The sequence below is a fragment of the Eublepharis macularius genome, chromosome 9, assembly GCF_028583425.1.
Source record: "Eublepharis macularius isolate TG4126 chromosome 9, MPM_Emac_v1.0, whole genome shotgun sequence".
Classification (NCBI taxonomy): domain Eukaryota; kingdom Metazoa; phylum Chordata; class Lepidosauria; order Squamata; family Eublepharidae; genus Eublepharis; species Eublepharis macularius.
In genome coordinates, this window is record NC_072798.1 from 56466744 (window position 1) to 56483474 (window position 16731).

Here is a 16731-nt window from a genome sequence, read left to right on the forward strand (position 1 = left end):
TGTCAACTCCAGGTTAGGAAATTCCTGGAGATTTAGGAGAGATGGAGCCTAGGACAGGCAGAGTTTGGAAAGGGAAGGTTGCTCAGCAGGGATGTAATGTCATAGAGTCTGCCCTCAGAAGCTGCTGTTTCCTCCAAGGGAAATGATCTCTGTGGCCTGTAAATCAACTGTAATTTGGGACATCCCCAGCCACCACCTGGAGTTTGGCAACGCTACCACACACAGAGTATGCTACAATACTCTCTGACTGCTGGATTATATATGTTCTCTTGCTATCTTAATAACTGGAAAAATTCTTTGGAGGATTGTGTCATCATAATGAAAAGAACTCAACACAATCAATTCTTGTGTTCCATCAGCCCAGCTAAATTCACAATTAAGCCATATTGGTTGGAAAGGCACCAACTAACAGTTCTCAAAGATTATATGGTAAAGGTTTCTTTGGAATTAAATTTTACTTCTATAATCTATTAAATAACAATAATAATACTACATTGAAACTAATGATAAAATTGGTACTGGCTTAAATATTTTGGTAACTATAACTTATTCAAGGCAGTAAATATATTAATTTTAGTCTTTAATCATGAAATAGAGATACTTGATAGACCTCTTTTAAACATTAAACAAAGAAAACTGTACTAATCAGTTTAAAAACCTCTTACTAAGAGTGCACTTAATGGTTTTCAGATCACTCCTGTTTCCATTTGTCACTGTGGCCACTCCTATTTCATAGGTCATTCCAGGAATTAGGCGTTCAATTTTAAATCTTTGTGTGCTGTTTACTAAGAACGTTATGGTTTTATCCATGACTGCAGTTGGTGTTGCCTGAATGTAGGATTCCTGGCCCTCTTGTGGTAGTTTCCAGTAGATAACAACATAATCCTCTCCTATGTCCTCTGGATGGATGAATAAAGCAGTAGGAGGGCTGACAGCTAAGCAAAGAAAAAGTGACGATATAATTAGACAGTAGCATTTGTTCACAGATCTACTTTGAAAATGATCTCACTTGAAAAGAGCATATATATTCACCGATGATATGTATCTCTTCAATCATACAGTGAATTCACAAAAAAAATTATTTTCAAAGCCTTTAAATTCCTTTTTGGTTGCTAACCTTGGAAGATCATAATTGCAATAACTGTAGCATAAGTTGTGTAATGATTTGGACATGCTTCAGGCATATTAAACTTTAGGTTATTTATTTATTTAATTTATATATCGACTCTCCAACATATTTAATGCTTAAAGCGATTTACACCAAAGGGGTTTTTTGTTATATAAAAAAACAAAAAAATCTGTACTTTGAAAAAAAAAGTGTTGTACTTATCTGTAACTGTTGTTCATCGAGGTCTTCCAAGCAGGCATACGTGGGACTGTGCGTGCACCTGCCAATATTGGAGATTTTCTAGCTAGGGGGTGCCCTTGCCTCCCAGCGTGCATGCGCAGCCACTTTCCCGCCGAAACGGCATCTAAGGAGGTGGGGCGCCCACAGCTACCCTCAGTCCTCTTTAGCTGCCGTACTCTCAGGTAAGTAGGAGAGCTTTAGCGGGGAAGGAGGGAGGGTATGTGTGCCTGCACAGAAGACCTCAATGAACAACAGTTACAGGTACATGCAACACTGTTTTTCATTATCAGTCTTTCTGTGCAGTCCCATATGGGAGATTAACAAGCTTAATTACCTGGGTGGCGGAAAATGATGTCTTGTCACAGGAAGATCGACTGTAGGACTGCCATGCCTACCGATATCTCCTTCCTGTCCAGGATATCCAGTGCGTAATGTCTGACAAAGGTGTCAGCCGATGCCCATGTAGCAGCCTTACAGATGTCTTGGACTGGGACTCCTCTCATCAATGCTGCCAAGGATGCCTGGGACCTGGTGGAATGGGCATGAACCTCAAGAGGACAAGGTAAATTGGCTGTCTTATAACACAACACAATAGGCTGGACCACCCACCGAGCCAACGTTTGAGGGCTGGCCTTTTCCCCTTTCTTGGGGCCCAAAAAACAAATGAAAAGTTGAGAATCAACCCTGAAGGGCTTAGTGCGATTTAAGTAAAACAGAAGAGCCCTTCTTACATCCAAGGTATGCAAAGCCCTTTCTGCCTCTGTAGATTGACTGTGGGAAAAAACAGGTAAGATCAATTCCTGGGACAAATGAAATTTAGAAACTACTTTAGGGAAGAAATCAACCTTTGGTCTAAGTACTACTTTCTCTGGGTGAACCTTCAAGTAAGGGGGTTCACAACACAACGTGGCCAATTCCCCAATTATCCAAGCTGAAGTGACTGCCACTAGCAAAGTTACCTTCAGAGACAGCAGCCTCAGACGGCATGTAGCCAAGGGTTCAAAAGGTCTAGACATGAGTCTGGCTAGAACAAGTAGTAAGGACCATTGAGGGACCTTATTCAACCCTCTCAGGAACAATTTAGAAGCATGATAAGAGAAAACCGTCTATCTATGGGGGGATGAAAGGCAGATATCGCCACTAAATAAATCTTCACAGAGGAATTAGACAAACCTCTCTGTTTAAGGTACAGTAAATATTCTAATATATCAGGGAGAGAGCAACCCAAGGGGTCTAGTCCTTTCTCCTGAACCCAGGAGCCGGGCATTCTGCAAGACATGGGCTACATTTTCAGAGTGTCCTGGAGCACCAGCCAGGCTGTCAGCCAGAGCTTGTCTACACTGTGGTGAAGAACTCCCTTCCATGACAATAGGTTTGGATTCTTTGGAAGGTGGTATACTTGAGTCTGTAACCTCATTAGTCCATGGAACCAAGGTTGTCTTGGCCAGTAGGGAGCTACTGCGATTGCTGAGGTCTTGTCTGCCTGAAGTTTGCTGACCACCCTGGCCAGTAGCAGAATGGGTGGGAAGATGCAATAGAAGTGATCAGACTATCGGAACTGAAACGTGTGTCCTAATGATCCACAGCCTATACCCCCTCTGGAGCAGAAGGGAGTAATCTTTCGATTTTCTTCTAACACAAACAAATCTATTTCCGGAAGGCCCCACTTTACAAAAATGGGATCTAAGTAAGAGTCCTTTAGAGCCCACTCGTGGTTGTCCCCTCCAGTCTGCTTAGATGGTCTGCTAGGGAGTTTACACCTGGAATGTGAACCGCTTGCAACCACACTGAGTGTTCTGTGATCCAAGTCCAAATCCTCATAGCCTCCTTGCAGTGTGTCTGAAGCCTGCCCCCTTGTTTGTTCAGATAGAACAGGGCAGTCATATTGTCTGTAAATACCAGGATGGTCTTGTTTCACACTATATCTGAAAATGGTTAACACATACAAAACTGCTTTCAGTTCCAACAAATTAATATGCAAAGTACGTTCCTCCGCATCCCACAACCCATGTGCAAATGAGCCCTCACAATGCGCCCCCAACCGTGAACCAAGACTTTGGAGGGAGGAGCGTCAGGACCGTTTACAATGTGGTCATTCGAAACTTACTGCTACTGACTGATTCAACTCCCGCAAGTCTAAGATTGGCCGTAGTCCACCATCTTTTTTCTCCACAACAAAGAATCTGGAGTAAAAAACCCCATTATGAGGAGTGATCATTAATTTCCTCAATAGCCCCTTTCACTAGGAGAGCTTCTAGTTCTGCCTGTACCCCTGAATGAGACACAGACTCAGTCAAATCAGGGAGTTGTAGACAAGGTAAATCCAAGAACTCAATTTTATATCCATAACAAACTATATCAAGAACCCAACTGTCAGAAGTAATTTCACATGATGCAGGGAAAAACGAACTCAACCTGTCCCCAAACTTACGTTCCGGGCCCTGTAATAGTCAGAATGGCTTCTGGCTATGAGCCTGCTCTTTTGGGTGCGAACCCTCTTTATTTCTATGATTCTGTTTCCTCCTAGAGAAGGAAGGTTACGGGCTCTGATAAGAGCGTTGGAACTGGTACATGTATCCCGCATAAGGATGGAAATGCTGAGAGCGACCCCTAGGGTAGAACTTGTACTGGGGTCTCCCAGAATTTTGCTGTTGTTGGAACACCCCATAAGAGCGAGCTATCAGTCTGTCTTTTCTCTTTTGGGACAAGTACTTGTCTGTCTTCTCCGAAAAGAGGGGTTTTCTCTCAAAAGGGAGGTCCTCTACCCTATTCCTAGTTTCCGTAGGCAAGGCAGGGTCATGTAACCACGAATGTTGCCAAAAGACAATAGCCGAAAGTACTGCCCTGGACAAAGTATCTGCCACATTGCGGCTTGCATTTATTTGTTGGCGAGATAAATGAACCGCCTCTTCTTGGGTCACCCTAAAGTAGACCCACTGGTCCTCAGGAACTTTGGGAATGAAAGTCACCACATTATTCCAAAGCAGCAGTTGGTATGCTGCCATCATAGCAGAATAGTTGGCGATCTTGATGTTAAATGCGGCCAAGGCATACATCTTTCTGCCTATTGCATCCAATTTCTTCCCCTCATCTGAGGGGGTAGAATGTGATCCCTGCCTTGGTTTGGTCTGCATCTCCTTAGTGACTAGAGAAGATGGAGAAGGGTGCAGTGAAAGGTAGAGAAAGAGTTCATCCCTGGTCTTGTATAGGCTCTCAAATTTTTTATTTGTGGCTGGAGTAGAAGCTGGTCTTAAATTCATGTTGTTCATGATGTCAACAAAGCCTTCAATTACAGGGAAGGCAACATTAGTCGTAGTTGTAAAATTTTATCTTTGGAACTAGGTTCGGAGGATGAAATATCAATTTCCAAGGCCTTAGCCATACGCAATAGTATTTCCAAATACGCCCAGAAATCATCAGTAGGAGATGGCTCCTCCGTGGTTCTGACTGTATCATCTGGCAAGGGGTCAGACAGAGGACTGGGGCTAGGTCCAGGAGGGTAAGTGTCCCTTTCAGTGCCCCCTTCCGAGAGTTGGAACGATATCCTTGAGCTTGAGAAAGAATGTCTTCTCTCAACAAGTGACATGAACTGATCCCTGGGAAAAGCATCTGTGCAGAAGGATCGTCTGGTATCTATATGGGTAAGATGAGGGACCCCTTTGACGTTGGGAATCCCAATCCCTAGAGTAAGATCTCCTGTGTCGATCAGAGGTGTAGCGATCCACTATCCTCCCAGGGATTTCACCTTCTTCTTCTAAAGAATGTGCCTCCCAAGACCTAGTGCGCCCTGTTGGCGTAGGTGGTTGGCCCCAAATAATCATATCTTCCTCTACCCAGCCTCTCGAGGATACAGAAGCACTCCATTCAGAGGAGCGGTGACCCGGTTCTTTCTGCTTTTTACTCGGGGGGTTGGTTCTGACTGGTTGGGCTAGCTCACTCATCGGATGGGAGAGGGAGGTAGTCTCCGTGGTTGCCTTATCTTTCTTAGACATACAGCGTTTCTTCCTCTTCTTGGGGTCGGTACTGGCAGTGGTCCATTCCAGAATCCCTTCTTGGTCCTTTGAATCTGAAGGTTGGTCAACTTGGAACCACAGTGAATGAGATACAGAGCAAGTCGGGGTTGGTGTGACAGGAGTTTCGCGGGCCACCAAAGGTGTTCGACTTCTAGGAGTCTTAGAGCCCGATGGGGTCGGATCTGTAGCTCTGGTCGGAACCGATGATTCTGAGGTGCTGCATTCCCAAGTATTCCTCGGTTCTGAGGCTGATGGTTCCGATCGAGGTCGACCCTCTGAAGTGGGTGGGAAAGATCGGCAGGGAGTCTCTGGTCCACCCATTTTCAGATCAGTGCGGTCAGGAACACCGGACAGGGCATTTGTGCCTTTGCCAGGAGGTCAGTAGCCACCATGGCCTTTTGCCACAAAGAAGCCTGTAATCTGCCTGATCTTTCCGCTCTCGCTTTAGGCATAAACATTCAATAGTGTTTACATGACTGGGTATTGTGGGTTTCGGCCAGACAAAAGAGGCAGTTTGAATGACCATCAGAGCGAGTCATTTTTCTATTACAGGTAACACATTGTTTGAATAAGGCCTTATCCTACATTTTATAAGTAAGAAGTACTTATCCAAGTTGAAGATGAAGACAAGCTAGAACCTCCTGCAACAGCGGCAAAAGAGGAACTGAGGTTAGCCGAGGGCGCCCCACCTCTTTAGATGCCTTTTCGGCGGGAAAGTGGCTGCGCATGCACGCTGAGAGGCAAGGGCACCCCCTAGTGTTTTTAAGCTAGAAAATCTCCAATATCAGCAGGCCTGAGCATGCGCAGTCCCATGTGTGCCTGCACAGGAAGACTGACGATGAACCTATAGTTTCCAGAGCCTGCCCAGGAGCATAAATCCAACTCCATACCACAGGTTGAAAAGGGGAAGAAGCAAAAATGGCATGGGGCAATTGTAGCCGGTGTGGGTTCTTCTGTACTGCTGCCAATGGCCTCATCCCCTTGGCCGGATGATGCAGATTTGGGACAGGCTTGACCAGAGTAGAGATTTCTTTTTGGTCTTTAGGTCTTGGAAGAGAGACAAGTAGAGGCAGATCAGACAGTAGGGTACCCCGCCCCCTGATGTGACTACCTAGTCCATTTCTCTCTATCCATTCTGGGGAGGGGCCATGGCTCCGTGGTAGAATTTCTGCTTGGCATGCAGAAGGTCCCAGGATCAATCCCTGGAAACTCTAGCTAAAAGAATCAGGTTGTGTGTGTGCTTGTTGCTTATTTCAACACACAAGATTGTACTTTTCATTCTTATGACCTATGAATGATTACCCAGTTTTTTATTTATGTCTTTATGTTCATATAGTGCTACATATATATTAGACACACATATATCATATTCAGGTCAGTTTATTGCAAAAAATTAAACAGGAGTCTCATGACACCTAAAAGACTGACAAGTTTTTATTCTAGCGTAAGATCTCATGGACTACACTTTGTCAGATGTGGGTTAAGGGCCTCCCTACATGTGTTTGATAAATTAGGTTTCAATCTGTGACAGCTTACACTAGAGCAAACATGTTGGTCTTTAAGGTGCCGAAAGGCTCTTGTTTAACATACACTCTGTGTACATGATTTATAAACTAGTGGTTTACCTGTTATTATTAGCATAGGATCTTCATAGCAGCTTAGAGAACCCTTTCCAGCAACACTCTGAAGATATATCTGATACTGATGAAATGGTTTCACATTGCCAATTACAGCAGAAGTATTATTTTTTTCAATTGGAAAGCTTTCCCATGTTGTTGTTTTGCTATCCGAAATGTGAATTAGATAATGATGAAAAGATGCACTGCATGAACTTTTTGGAGAGTTCCACTGCAAAACTATTTCTGATGATGTCACCTGTACTGCTTTTACATTCCATAAATGTAATGGTCCTAATGATTAAAGAATAGGAAAATGTTATTTTGTTACAACAGTAGCAATAAAATGTAAAAGTTTACAATCTGCATTTGCAATGAATACAGCACCGCTGAAAAGATGTCTTACTATAAACAAGGCACATCTAAAAACCAAATTATTACATCTCGGAACTCCCTTTTCCATAGTATCAATAATTAATGTAATACAGGAAACAAAGTTTCACCATTTCTGTACTTTCCATAATTTTTATACTTTTTATAAGTTAATTAATTACAAGATGTATCTTTTAGTTACAAAATGCCTAGATGCTGCAGGAGTCATTGGAAAAAGAGAAATGAATTTTTTCCTGTATTTAGATAAATGAAGATTGTACAAGCAAGGTGTTCGTACTAACACATTGAATCTGGATGGGTGTAGAATCCACAACACAATACAACTCCAAATTCAGACCAAGCTGGAGGACAGCGAGAGTGGCCTAGTGCAGCTACAGCCTCAGGAGTACATGTTTGACACCATGTCTTCACATGCCACACACTCACATGTTTAGAATACTAATTACCTCTCAACTCTTTCTCTTATCCTGCTACTGTATCAAAAGAGAAGGATACTATGTATAGAGGAAGAACACATTACAACAGGTTTCAACCTCTGACACTTGCTTTTTCCAGAGAGAAAGAGTTTATTAGTCAAATCTTAGTTTTTGTCCCTTCAAATACATGCTAAGATCATGGTCATAAGACTATTAAAGATTACCAAACTAGCCCAAAGAAACATGTTGTATATTTAATGAATACCGAAGACCTTTAAAAATTCGCTGTTCCTTCTTTAACTAATATATTTATCCAGGGTCTTACATACAAATACAGTAGTGAAGACACTAAGCATCAAAAACTCCTTAAAATACAGACCGCCCACACTATTGGCATGTACTTCAGTTTGAGGAATATTTCCATAAGTCAAGCCATCTCTTTAAAAATGCCGCTAAACAACACTTAAATCAACCTTGTAGCTGTTCTTTTGTTGTTGTTGTTGTTGTTGTCTAACATTAGCACTGAGAGGGTCTGAAGTTTAGTTATTTATTACCTAGCTGCTTTCACACCAGAAGCAGTTCACTCTTCTGAGTTCCTTTGTCTATCATTTTTCTTGAATTAAGTATGTCGTAAGTTATAGCACCATGTGTACACTGCATAAAATGCTAAGTGTAACATATTTAACTTCACGTGTTTATGAAGAGGATCTTATATTATGAAGTCTTTTTCAAGTTTCTTTCAGTTTCAAAAAAAGTGAACGCATGGAATTGAGCATTGCTGTTCAATATACACCAGCCCAAAGTATCCTGGTGCTCATGGAAACAAATGCAAAAACTCTTTTGATGTTGGCCAATACATTAATATTCAAAATTAGAGATGGGCATGAAAAAAAGCCACGAACAGCCCAATCAGCTGTTCACGAACAAGCTGTTCAAGAGGCCCCATTCTAAATGAACAGGTGGTCATTGCAAGCCTCGTTCGTTGCTGTTTGTTGGTTCGTCAAGCCAGACAATCCGGCACCTGCAATCAATTCCCTTGGCAACCAGAGGCAGGGACTGCCTGGACTCTGTCTGAACTCCTGCTGTTGCCCTGGAAACCCCAATCTAAGCCCAATTTAGGTTGATAGGCAGGTCTTCCTTTCAAGTGTGGAGCTCCAAATTTGTTACAACAAGGGAGCAAAGAGCAGGGGGGAGGGGGGCTCTCAGCTCTGGCTTAGTTTGCAGACAGTGGAGAGGAAGAGAGTTGCTGTTGGCATTTTGAGAGAGGGAGAGGGAGAGTGCATTGGAGCTTGAATTTTCTTTGTGTGTGGTGGGATAGGAATCTAGCTCTTCAAGTTCCAGGGCTGCTGCCAGGCTCTGGGCCAAGCTATTATTTATTACTGGTACTTTTCCTGCTGCCAGCTCAGGTAAGGTTTCTGGGAGTGGTGCAGTAGGGATCTACCCCTTCAGGTTCCAGGGCTGCTGCCAGGCTCTAGGACCAAGCTATTACGTATTATTGGTACATTTCCTGCTGCCTGATCAGGTAGGGTTTCTGGGAGTGATGTGGTAGGGATCTTGATGGCTGGAGGAGAGCCTGCTGGCCCCCATGAACAACGAACAACAAACATATTAATGAACAGGTCATCTTCGTCAATGTTCGTTGTTCGTGGATGGCAACGAACAATTAACACCATGTTCGGTTTCTTCTCTGTTCGTGCCCATGTCTATTCAAAATCTGCATGAAAGACCAGCATGATGTAGTTGTTAGAATATCAGATTAGGATTTGAGAGACCCAGTTTCAAATCCTCCCTCTGCTATGGAAGCTTTCTGGATGACCTTAGACCAATCCCACTCTCTCTCTCAGCCTTCTATACAAGGTTATTGTGAGGATAATACAAAGGAGGATATAACAATGTTGTAAGCCACTTTCAGTCCCCAATGGAAAGAAAAACAATGCATAAACATTTACACAAATAGCTACATACATTTCAAAAGACCTTAAGCAGAACAAATTGGTATATTAGGTCTAAAACACTATAGTTGACATAGTTTGTCTTTTTTTTCCTTTATAAATATGTACATATACTAAATTTGCAACATTCAAACCCGAGTGTTAGACTGAACCTTAATGGCTGGAGTTAAAAAAGATAAGCTTAATATGTCTGCAAACTTATGAATATTGTGTGTGTGTGTTCAAATCTACATCTTTATTTGGAGTAAACTAAAGCCCAAATTTCATCATACTATTAAATGAATATTAGAGAGATTATATTTTATGTAACTTACTTGTCTCCACCATCACAACTGGATGTAAACTAACTTCTGCCCCTTCAGGGCTCCTTGCTGACAATGAAAATCTATAGAAATTACCAGGGCACAACTGCAAAATGTGTCCATGTGTTGAATTCACAGAAAAGGTTTTGACATGTTCTGAATAGTCAAAATAATATTTAATCACAAGCTCAAAGCCTGAATTAAACCATCCATCCAAACTGCTCCAAAAAAGTGATGCTTTAGTTGTGCTGACATCCTGCACTTTAAACGTGAAGTTTTCAGGAACAGAAGGTACTGAAAAGGACAATTTAAGATCTATAAATGCAATCTGATATTGGCAGCGTTAACAATTTTGTTAAAAAGTAGCTTTAAAAATGTTTTAAAGTTTGATAAAATAATTACACTCATATTCACATATATATGGTAATGGAATATAGCAGAAAAATCCCAAAAAGGAATAATCTGGACCATCTGGCTTTCGCTGGAATGCAAAACAATCAGTTTCATTTTCTGGTATCATTGGCAGAGAAGAGAGTTCAGACTTCCCAAGATACGGAGATTCATCTGTCCACAAAAGATGTCCTTCAACCTGTAAGAATTAAAATGCTGTAAGACATTTCTTAAATTACGTTTTCATATCTGTGAATTGTTTTGATTGTACCTCTGATGTCATATGTTCTGCCTTATTCAAGTTAAACAAGTTTAGTCACTATTTCACTGTATAAAATTGTGACCTCTAATTATATATTATGGGTTAGATCCAGATTCAGTTTTCTAATGGCAAAATAGAAGTTTTCTGCCTCTTCTATCCCATATGGCCCACTAATCTTTGCAAAATGCTGCTCCCAGGGGAAAGGGGACCCTGAGGAATGACATGAAGGTAGTCTGCAGCAGGAAGGGGGAATCAGTAGAAAACAGTGTTACACTTACCGTAACTGTTGTTCATTGATGTCTTCTGTGCAAGCACACATGGGACTGCGCATGCACATGCCTGCAGATACAGCAAGGTTTTAAAGCTAAAATCCACTAGGGGGCGCTCACCTACCAAGTGCGCATGCATGGTTTTTCTCGCTGAACATGCCACTGGGAGGTGGCGCCCTCTCCACCCTCAATTCTTCTGAGTCGCTGGTCAAGGTAAGTACAGTTCAGGCACAGCGGGGCAGGAGGGCAAGTATGTGTGCCTGCACAGAAGATGTCAATGAACAACAGTTACGATAAGTGCAAATCTGTTTTCATTGTCTGTCTTCTGTGCAGTCCCACATGAGAGACTAACAAGGTGGGTGTGCTCTTACTGAAAGAGTGGAGGACTGCCTGTCCCATTGCTGCCTCTCCTCTCTCCATCACTTCCAGGGCGTAATACTTTGCGAAAAGTGTCTGCGGACGACCAGGTTGCTGCATTGCAGATATCACAGAAAGGCACTCCTCTCATCCAAGCTGCAGAAGAAGCCTGAGATCTCATTGAGTGTGCTTTCACTTCCAATGGACAAGTTAAGTGTGACGCTATATAACGTTCCTTAACTGTAAGTGTAACCCGTCTACTATAGACTGAGCTGTAGCTTCTTTACCCTTCCTGGGCCCCGCATAACAAACAAACACTTGTTTGTCCTTTCTAACTGATGTAAATTTAAGTAAAACAATAATGCCCTGCGTACATCAAGCGTGTGCAGTGCCTTTTCTGACTCACTGGAAGGGGATAGAAAAAACATGGGGAGCATTATGTCTTGAGATAGGTGGAAAGATATAGCAACCTTAGGTCAGAACCTAGCACATGGACAAAGTACCAGTTTACCCTGATGTACAACCTCTCCTCTCAAAGGAGGATCAGATCTGAGGGCCGCCACCTCACTCATCCTTCTAGTAGATATAATGGCCACAAAAAAGGAAATTTTCAAAGATAAAAATTTTAAAGAGCAACTAGCTAAGGGCTCAAAAGGAGGGGACATAAGTCTGGCTAACACTAACTGAAATGACCATTGAGGTACAATTTGCTTGACTGGTGGAAAGAGATTCTGCAACCCCCTAAGGAATGACTTAGAGATGTGGTGAGAAAAGGCTGTCTTCCCATCTATTCTGGAGTGGAAAGCAAAAATGGCTTAGTTTCAGTCTGGGTAGGTCGTGATACCATACTCCCATATGGCTGAGCAAGTCTGGTTCCAATCTGAAGTGAAACAGAGAACCTTTGGAGAGGTGCAGTACCTGCTGGAACCAGGGTTGTCTGGGCCAGTAAGGTGTTATTAGGATTATGTCCGGTCTGTCTCTCTGTATCTTGCTGACAGTTCTGGCAATCAAAGGAATAGGGGGAAAGGCATAAAAGAGGTTTCCTCTCCAAGTCAGCTGAAAAGCATCTCCTAGGGAATTTTTTGCCCACATCTCCCCTTGAGCAAAATCTCAGTCCTTTCTGATTCCCTTCCCTTGTGAACAGATCTATCTTGGGATGTCTCCGTTCCCAAAGCACTCTTTCCAAATATCTGTCGTCAAGTGTCCGCTCGTGATTCTCCATGTGCAGTCTGCTCAGCTTGTCTGCAACTACATTTGCAGTCCCTGGGATGTATACTGCTTGGAGGGTAATTCCTCTCCAGAGCCCAGTCCCAGATAAGAATGGCCTCTTCACATAAAACTCTGGAAGTGGTGCCTCCCTGTTTGTTTAAATAAAATATAGTGGTGGAATTGTCGGACAGAACCTGGACCCTCTTTCGCTTCAAGGTATCTGAGAAAGCGATAAGGGCATAACGAATTGCTCTCAGTTCTAAGACATTTATGTGCAAGTCCCTTTCATCTCTAGACCATATGCCATGAGTCTTAAGGACCAAGCACCCCAGCCTACTGTTGAGGCATTGGTAGTCTCTTCTATCTGTGGAGATCCAAATTCTACACCCTTAAATAGGTGGTCATCATTATTCCACCACTCAAGGGCTCTGAGAATCACCCTAGGAATAGTATATTTCTTGTTCTGTCCATATACCTCAAAATCGTGAACATCTAAAAACCACAATTGTAATTTATACATGTGGTGCATGTGAAGTCTAGCCATAGGTGTGACTCCAGTGGTGGAGGCCATCAGGCCTAGTAGGGTCTGAATAGACAAAGCTGATTGAAACTGACATCTGGTAAATCGTCTCTCTATGTCCTTGATCCTGTTTGCCCTCTCCAGAGGCAGGAAGCCCTTATTCAAATTGCTGTCTAATATTGCCCCTATGAACTGTGCCCCATGAGAGGGTACAAGTACAGACATGAGAGGGTACAAGTTCTGACAGGTATTAATAACCAAACTCACATGTTGTTCCAACAGTTCACTGGAAGGAGTTGAAACCAACCAATCATCTAAGTAGGGGTAAACAGAGCATCCCTGTTTCCTTAGATGTGCTACGACCACAGACATGCACTTTGTAAAAACTCTAGGGGCTGTAGATAGGCCAAAGGGTAGTATCTGGTACTGGAAGACTCTGCCCTTACACGTGAACCTTAAAAACTTTCTATATGCTGGCTGGCTGGCTGGCTGGCTGGCTGGCAATATGAAAGTATGCATCCTTCAAATCTAGGACCGCAAACCAGGTACCATAATACCATATTAAGTGTTACCATCCTGAATTTCTGGGTGTGTATAAATTTATTTAGGCCTCTAAGATTGAAGATGGGCCTGACACCCCCATCCTTCTTATCCATCAGAAACATTCTGGAATACAAACCCTGAAGAGGGTCATGCATAGGTACTAGTAGAATAGCATCTTTCTTTTCCAATTCAGTCAATTCCCCAAGTAAACTATCAGAAGAAGTATCTCGTGAGAAATCAGGAAGACTTTTAGTCGAGTAACAGTAAAATTCAATTTTATAACCAAGTAACACAACTTGTAACACCCATGAATCAGTGGTTACATTTTGTCACTCTGAATAATAGTTAGCCAGCCTGTTCCCAAAAACAGTTGGCTGTTCCATGCCTAGTTTCTGAGAACTCTGTGCCTCCTTGGACAGAGGGGCTTGTTGCCCTTGGCGAGATCTAGTATTTGATCTCCTACGTTGGAAGTACCCTTGATGTGATCAGGGCTGCCTATATTGCTGGTATGTAGGATACTGCTGATAGCAGTATTGTCTGCCTCTGTAAGGTTGCTGGGAACAATAGGAGTACTGCTACGTGGATCGTTGTTTTGGGGGAAGCACACCACAGGAGCAGGTTGTCTGCCTATCTTTTTTCTTCTGTGACAGGTATTCATCTGTCTTGGCAGAAAATGTTTGCCCCTCTAAAGGCAAATCCTCAACTTTAGCCCTTGTCTCCAGTGGCAAGGCAATAGTGCGTAGCCAAGCATGTCTTCGGAGAGTGAGGGACGGTATCAGGGCCCTGGCAGATGTATTAACAGAGTTTCATCCTGCATTAATCTGTTGCTTGGACAATTTCAGGGCTTCTTCTAGTATGACTTTAGCTAGTGTTCTCTGGTACTCAGGCAGTTTCTCCACGAAGATGGATATACGGTTCCAGAAGAACGCTTGATAGGCTCCCATAATGGCACTATAATTAGCAATCTTGATGTTCAAAGCAGATGAGGAATACAGTTTCCTGCCCAGAGTGTCCAATTTCTTGCTCTCCTTGTCAGCAGGAGAGGTATGGGAGCCCTGACGCTGCTTGGTCTGCATTTCTTCTGTCACCAAAGATGATGGGGGGGGGGGCGGTGATTAAACAAAAATGGGCAAATGTCCTCCCTGGTTTTATACAGCACTTTGGACTTTTTGGTGGTGGCATGAGCTGAGGCTGGCTCCTCGCAGATGGAGTTAATAAGCTCCATAAACCCTTCAATGATAGGAAAGGCTATATTAGTTGTAGTTCTGGAGTAGAAATATTGAAGAACTTTGTCTTTTGGTTATGGGTCCACAGCAGATATTTCAATGTCAAGGGACCAAACCATCCTGACCATCTGTTCTGTATAAAGATGGTAGACTTCTGCGGGAGAAATCTGGCCAGTTCTCATAACGGTCTCATCTGGTGATGATTCCCAGTCCCCTCTGACTGTCAAAACCTTCAAAGATTGATGTCACAGATTGGCTCCTATATGATCTCACCAACTCCAGTACTTGTCTAGGCTGAGAAGTGTGCTGTGGTCAGTCTCTGCACTCATGTGCACAATAAGGTTGTCTCTCTTCATATTCACCCATCCAGGGTAGCTCAGGGTAGCTCTTCTATTTCACCCTCTTCAGCGGGAATGTATGAGGGGGATCTGGTGTGAAGAGAAGGGGTCCGAGGTTTGTCACTAACAATGACATCAGGCTGTTCAACATGCCTCTCGATATGTTTCGATTTAGTCTTAGCCTTCTTCTTTGGAGCCTCGACTACTTCAGAAAGTGCTTGACTAACACTCTCCTGTGTAGATCTTATCTGAGAGTGTAGTCTTAGATCTGAGTACTTTGGGTCCAAATGCTTCGGTTCCGAGACTCCTGGATCTATCTGCTTTGAGAGAGCTAGTTTGGTATAGTGGTTAGAAGCGCAGGACTCTAATCTGTAGAACCGAGTTTGATTCCTCATTCCTCCACTTGAAGCCAGCTGGGTGACCTTGGGTCAGTCACAGCTTCTAGGAGCTCTCTTAGCCCCACCCACCTCATAGGGTGTTTTGTTGTGGGGATAATAATAACATACTTTGTAAACTGCTCTGAGTGGGTGTTAAGTCATCCTGAAGGGTGGTATATAAATCCAATGTTGTTGTTGTTGTTATTCGTTGTGCTCTTTGGGTCCGACGGTAGTTTGGTAGAAGTCGACTCCGGGCGTTTCTTTCTTGACTTCGTTATAGGAGCAGGTGCAGGCTCTGATATTGAAGGCAACTTAGCATGTGGATGTCAGAGCCGAGGGACCTCAGTGAGGCTTTGGGTCTCAAGCAGTCAGTGTCAAGTATGAGATGGATCCAATGCCATCAGAACTGAGACAGCCGAGTGGCTTGAGAGGCACTGACTCCAAGCAGGGGACGCGATTATCAAGGTTGAAGTTTTCACTTGCAGAACCATCTGGTCTTCACTACCCATGAAGGGAAAGAGGTCTTCGGAATATTACAGGCTCTCATAGCTTTCTCTCAGAGGAGTGCCTTCAGCCTAGTGGCCCTCTCAGCCCTTGCCTTCAGGGTGAATTTGCGGCAATGTTCGCAGGTCTGAACATTATGAGTTTCCCCTAAGCACTCCAGACAGACAGAATGGCCATCTGTTCTGGTCATTTTAGTAGTGCAAGTAGAACAGCATTTAAATAAAGCTTTATCAGCCATTTTAACACTGATCTTTTTCTCCTTTCACTTTCAGAACAAAGCAAATGAAAAGTGTGAACCTTCCTAGCTGGTGGCAAAGAACAAACTAAGGGTGCAGGAGGCGCCGCCTCCCAGTGGTGTGTTCAGCAGGAAACGCCACGCATGTGCACTGGGTAGGTGAGCCCCCTCTAGCGGATTTTAGCCTTAAAACCTTGCCGTATCAGGCCTGCATATGCACAGTCCCATGTGGGCCTGCACAGAAGACAGACAATGAAATTGTCAGTTTAGTCTGGATCCATCCCTATGAATTATTAGAGTGCTACAGAGTGCTTAGCTAAAAAACTAAGAAACGAAACCTAAATTATTTTACTTTTTGCTTAATGTTTAGCACTTTAGAAAAAAACCCTGAAGATTACAATTCATTTGCCCTAATTCTCCACCACCTCCCACAGTTTGTTGAAATGTTCATTAGAGAAAAC

The 16731-nt window shown here is 43.1% G+C and overlaps 1 protein-coding gene across 1 annotated transcript in view; it reads right to left on the reverse strand.

The window, feature by feature from the left end:
* PTPRQ (protein tyrosine phosphatase receptor type Q) overlaps window positions 1-10560 on the reverse strand; it is a 197034-nt gene extending 186474 nt beyond the window's left edge. Inside the window, exons 1-4 of the mRNA XM_054989033.1 lie at window positions 10443-10560; window positions 10053-10334; window positions 6987-7271; window positions 666-935 (exon numbers count right to left, since the gene is read on the reverse strand). Coding sequence (XP_054845008.1) covers window positions 666-935; window positions 6987-7271; window positions 10053-10334; window positions 10443-10560 — 955 coding nt within the window. The remainder of the gene's footprint in view (window positions 1-665; window positions 936-6986; window positions 7272-10052; window positions 10335-10442) is intronic.
* Between the last annotated feature and the right edge of the window lie 6171 nt (window positions 10561-16731).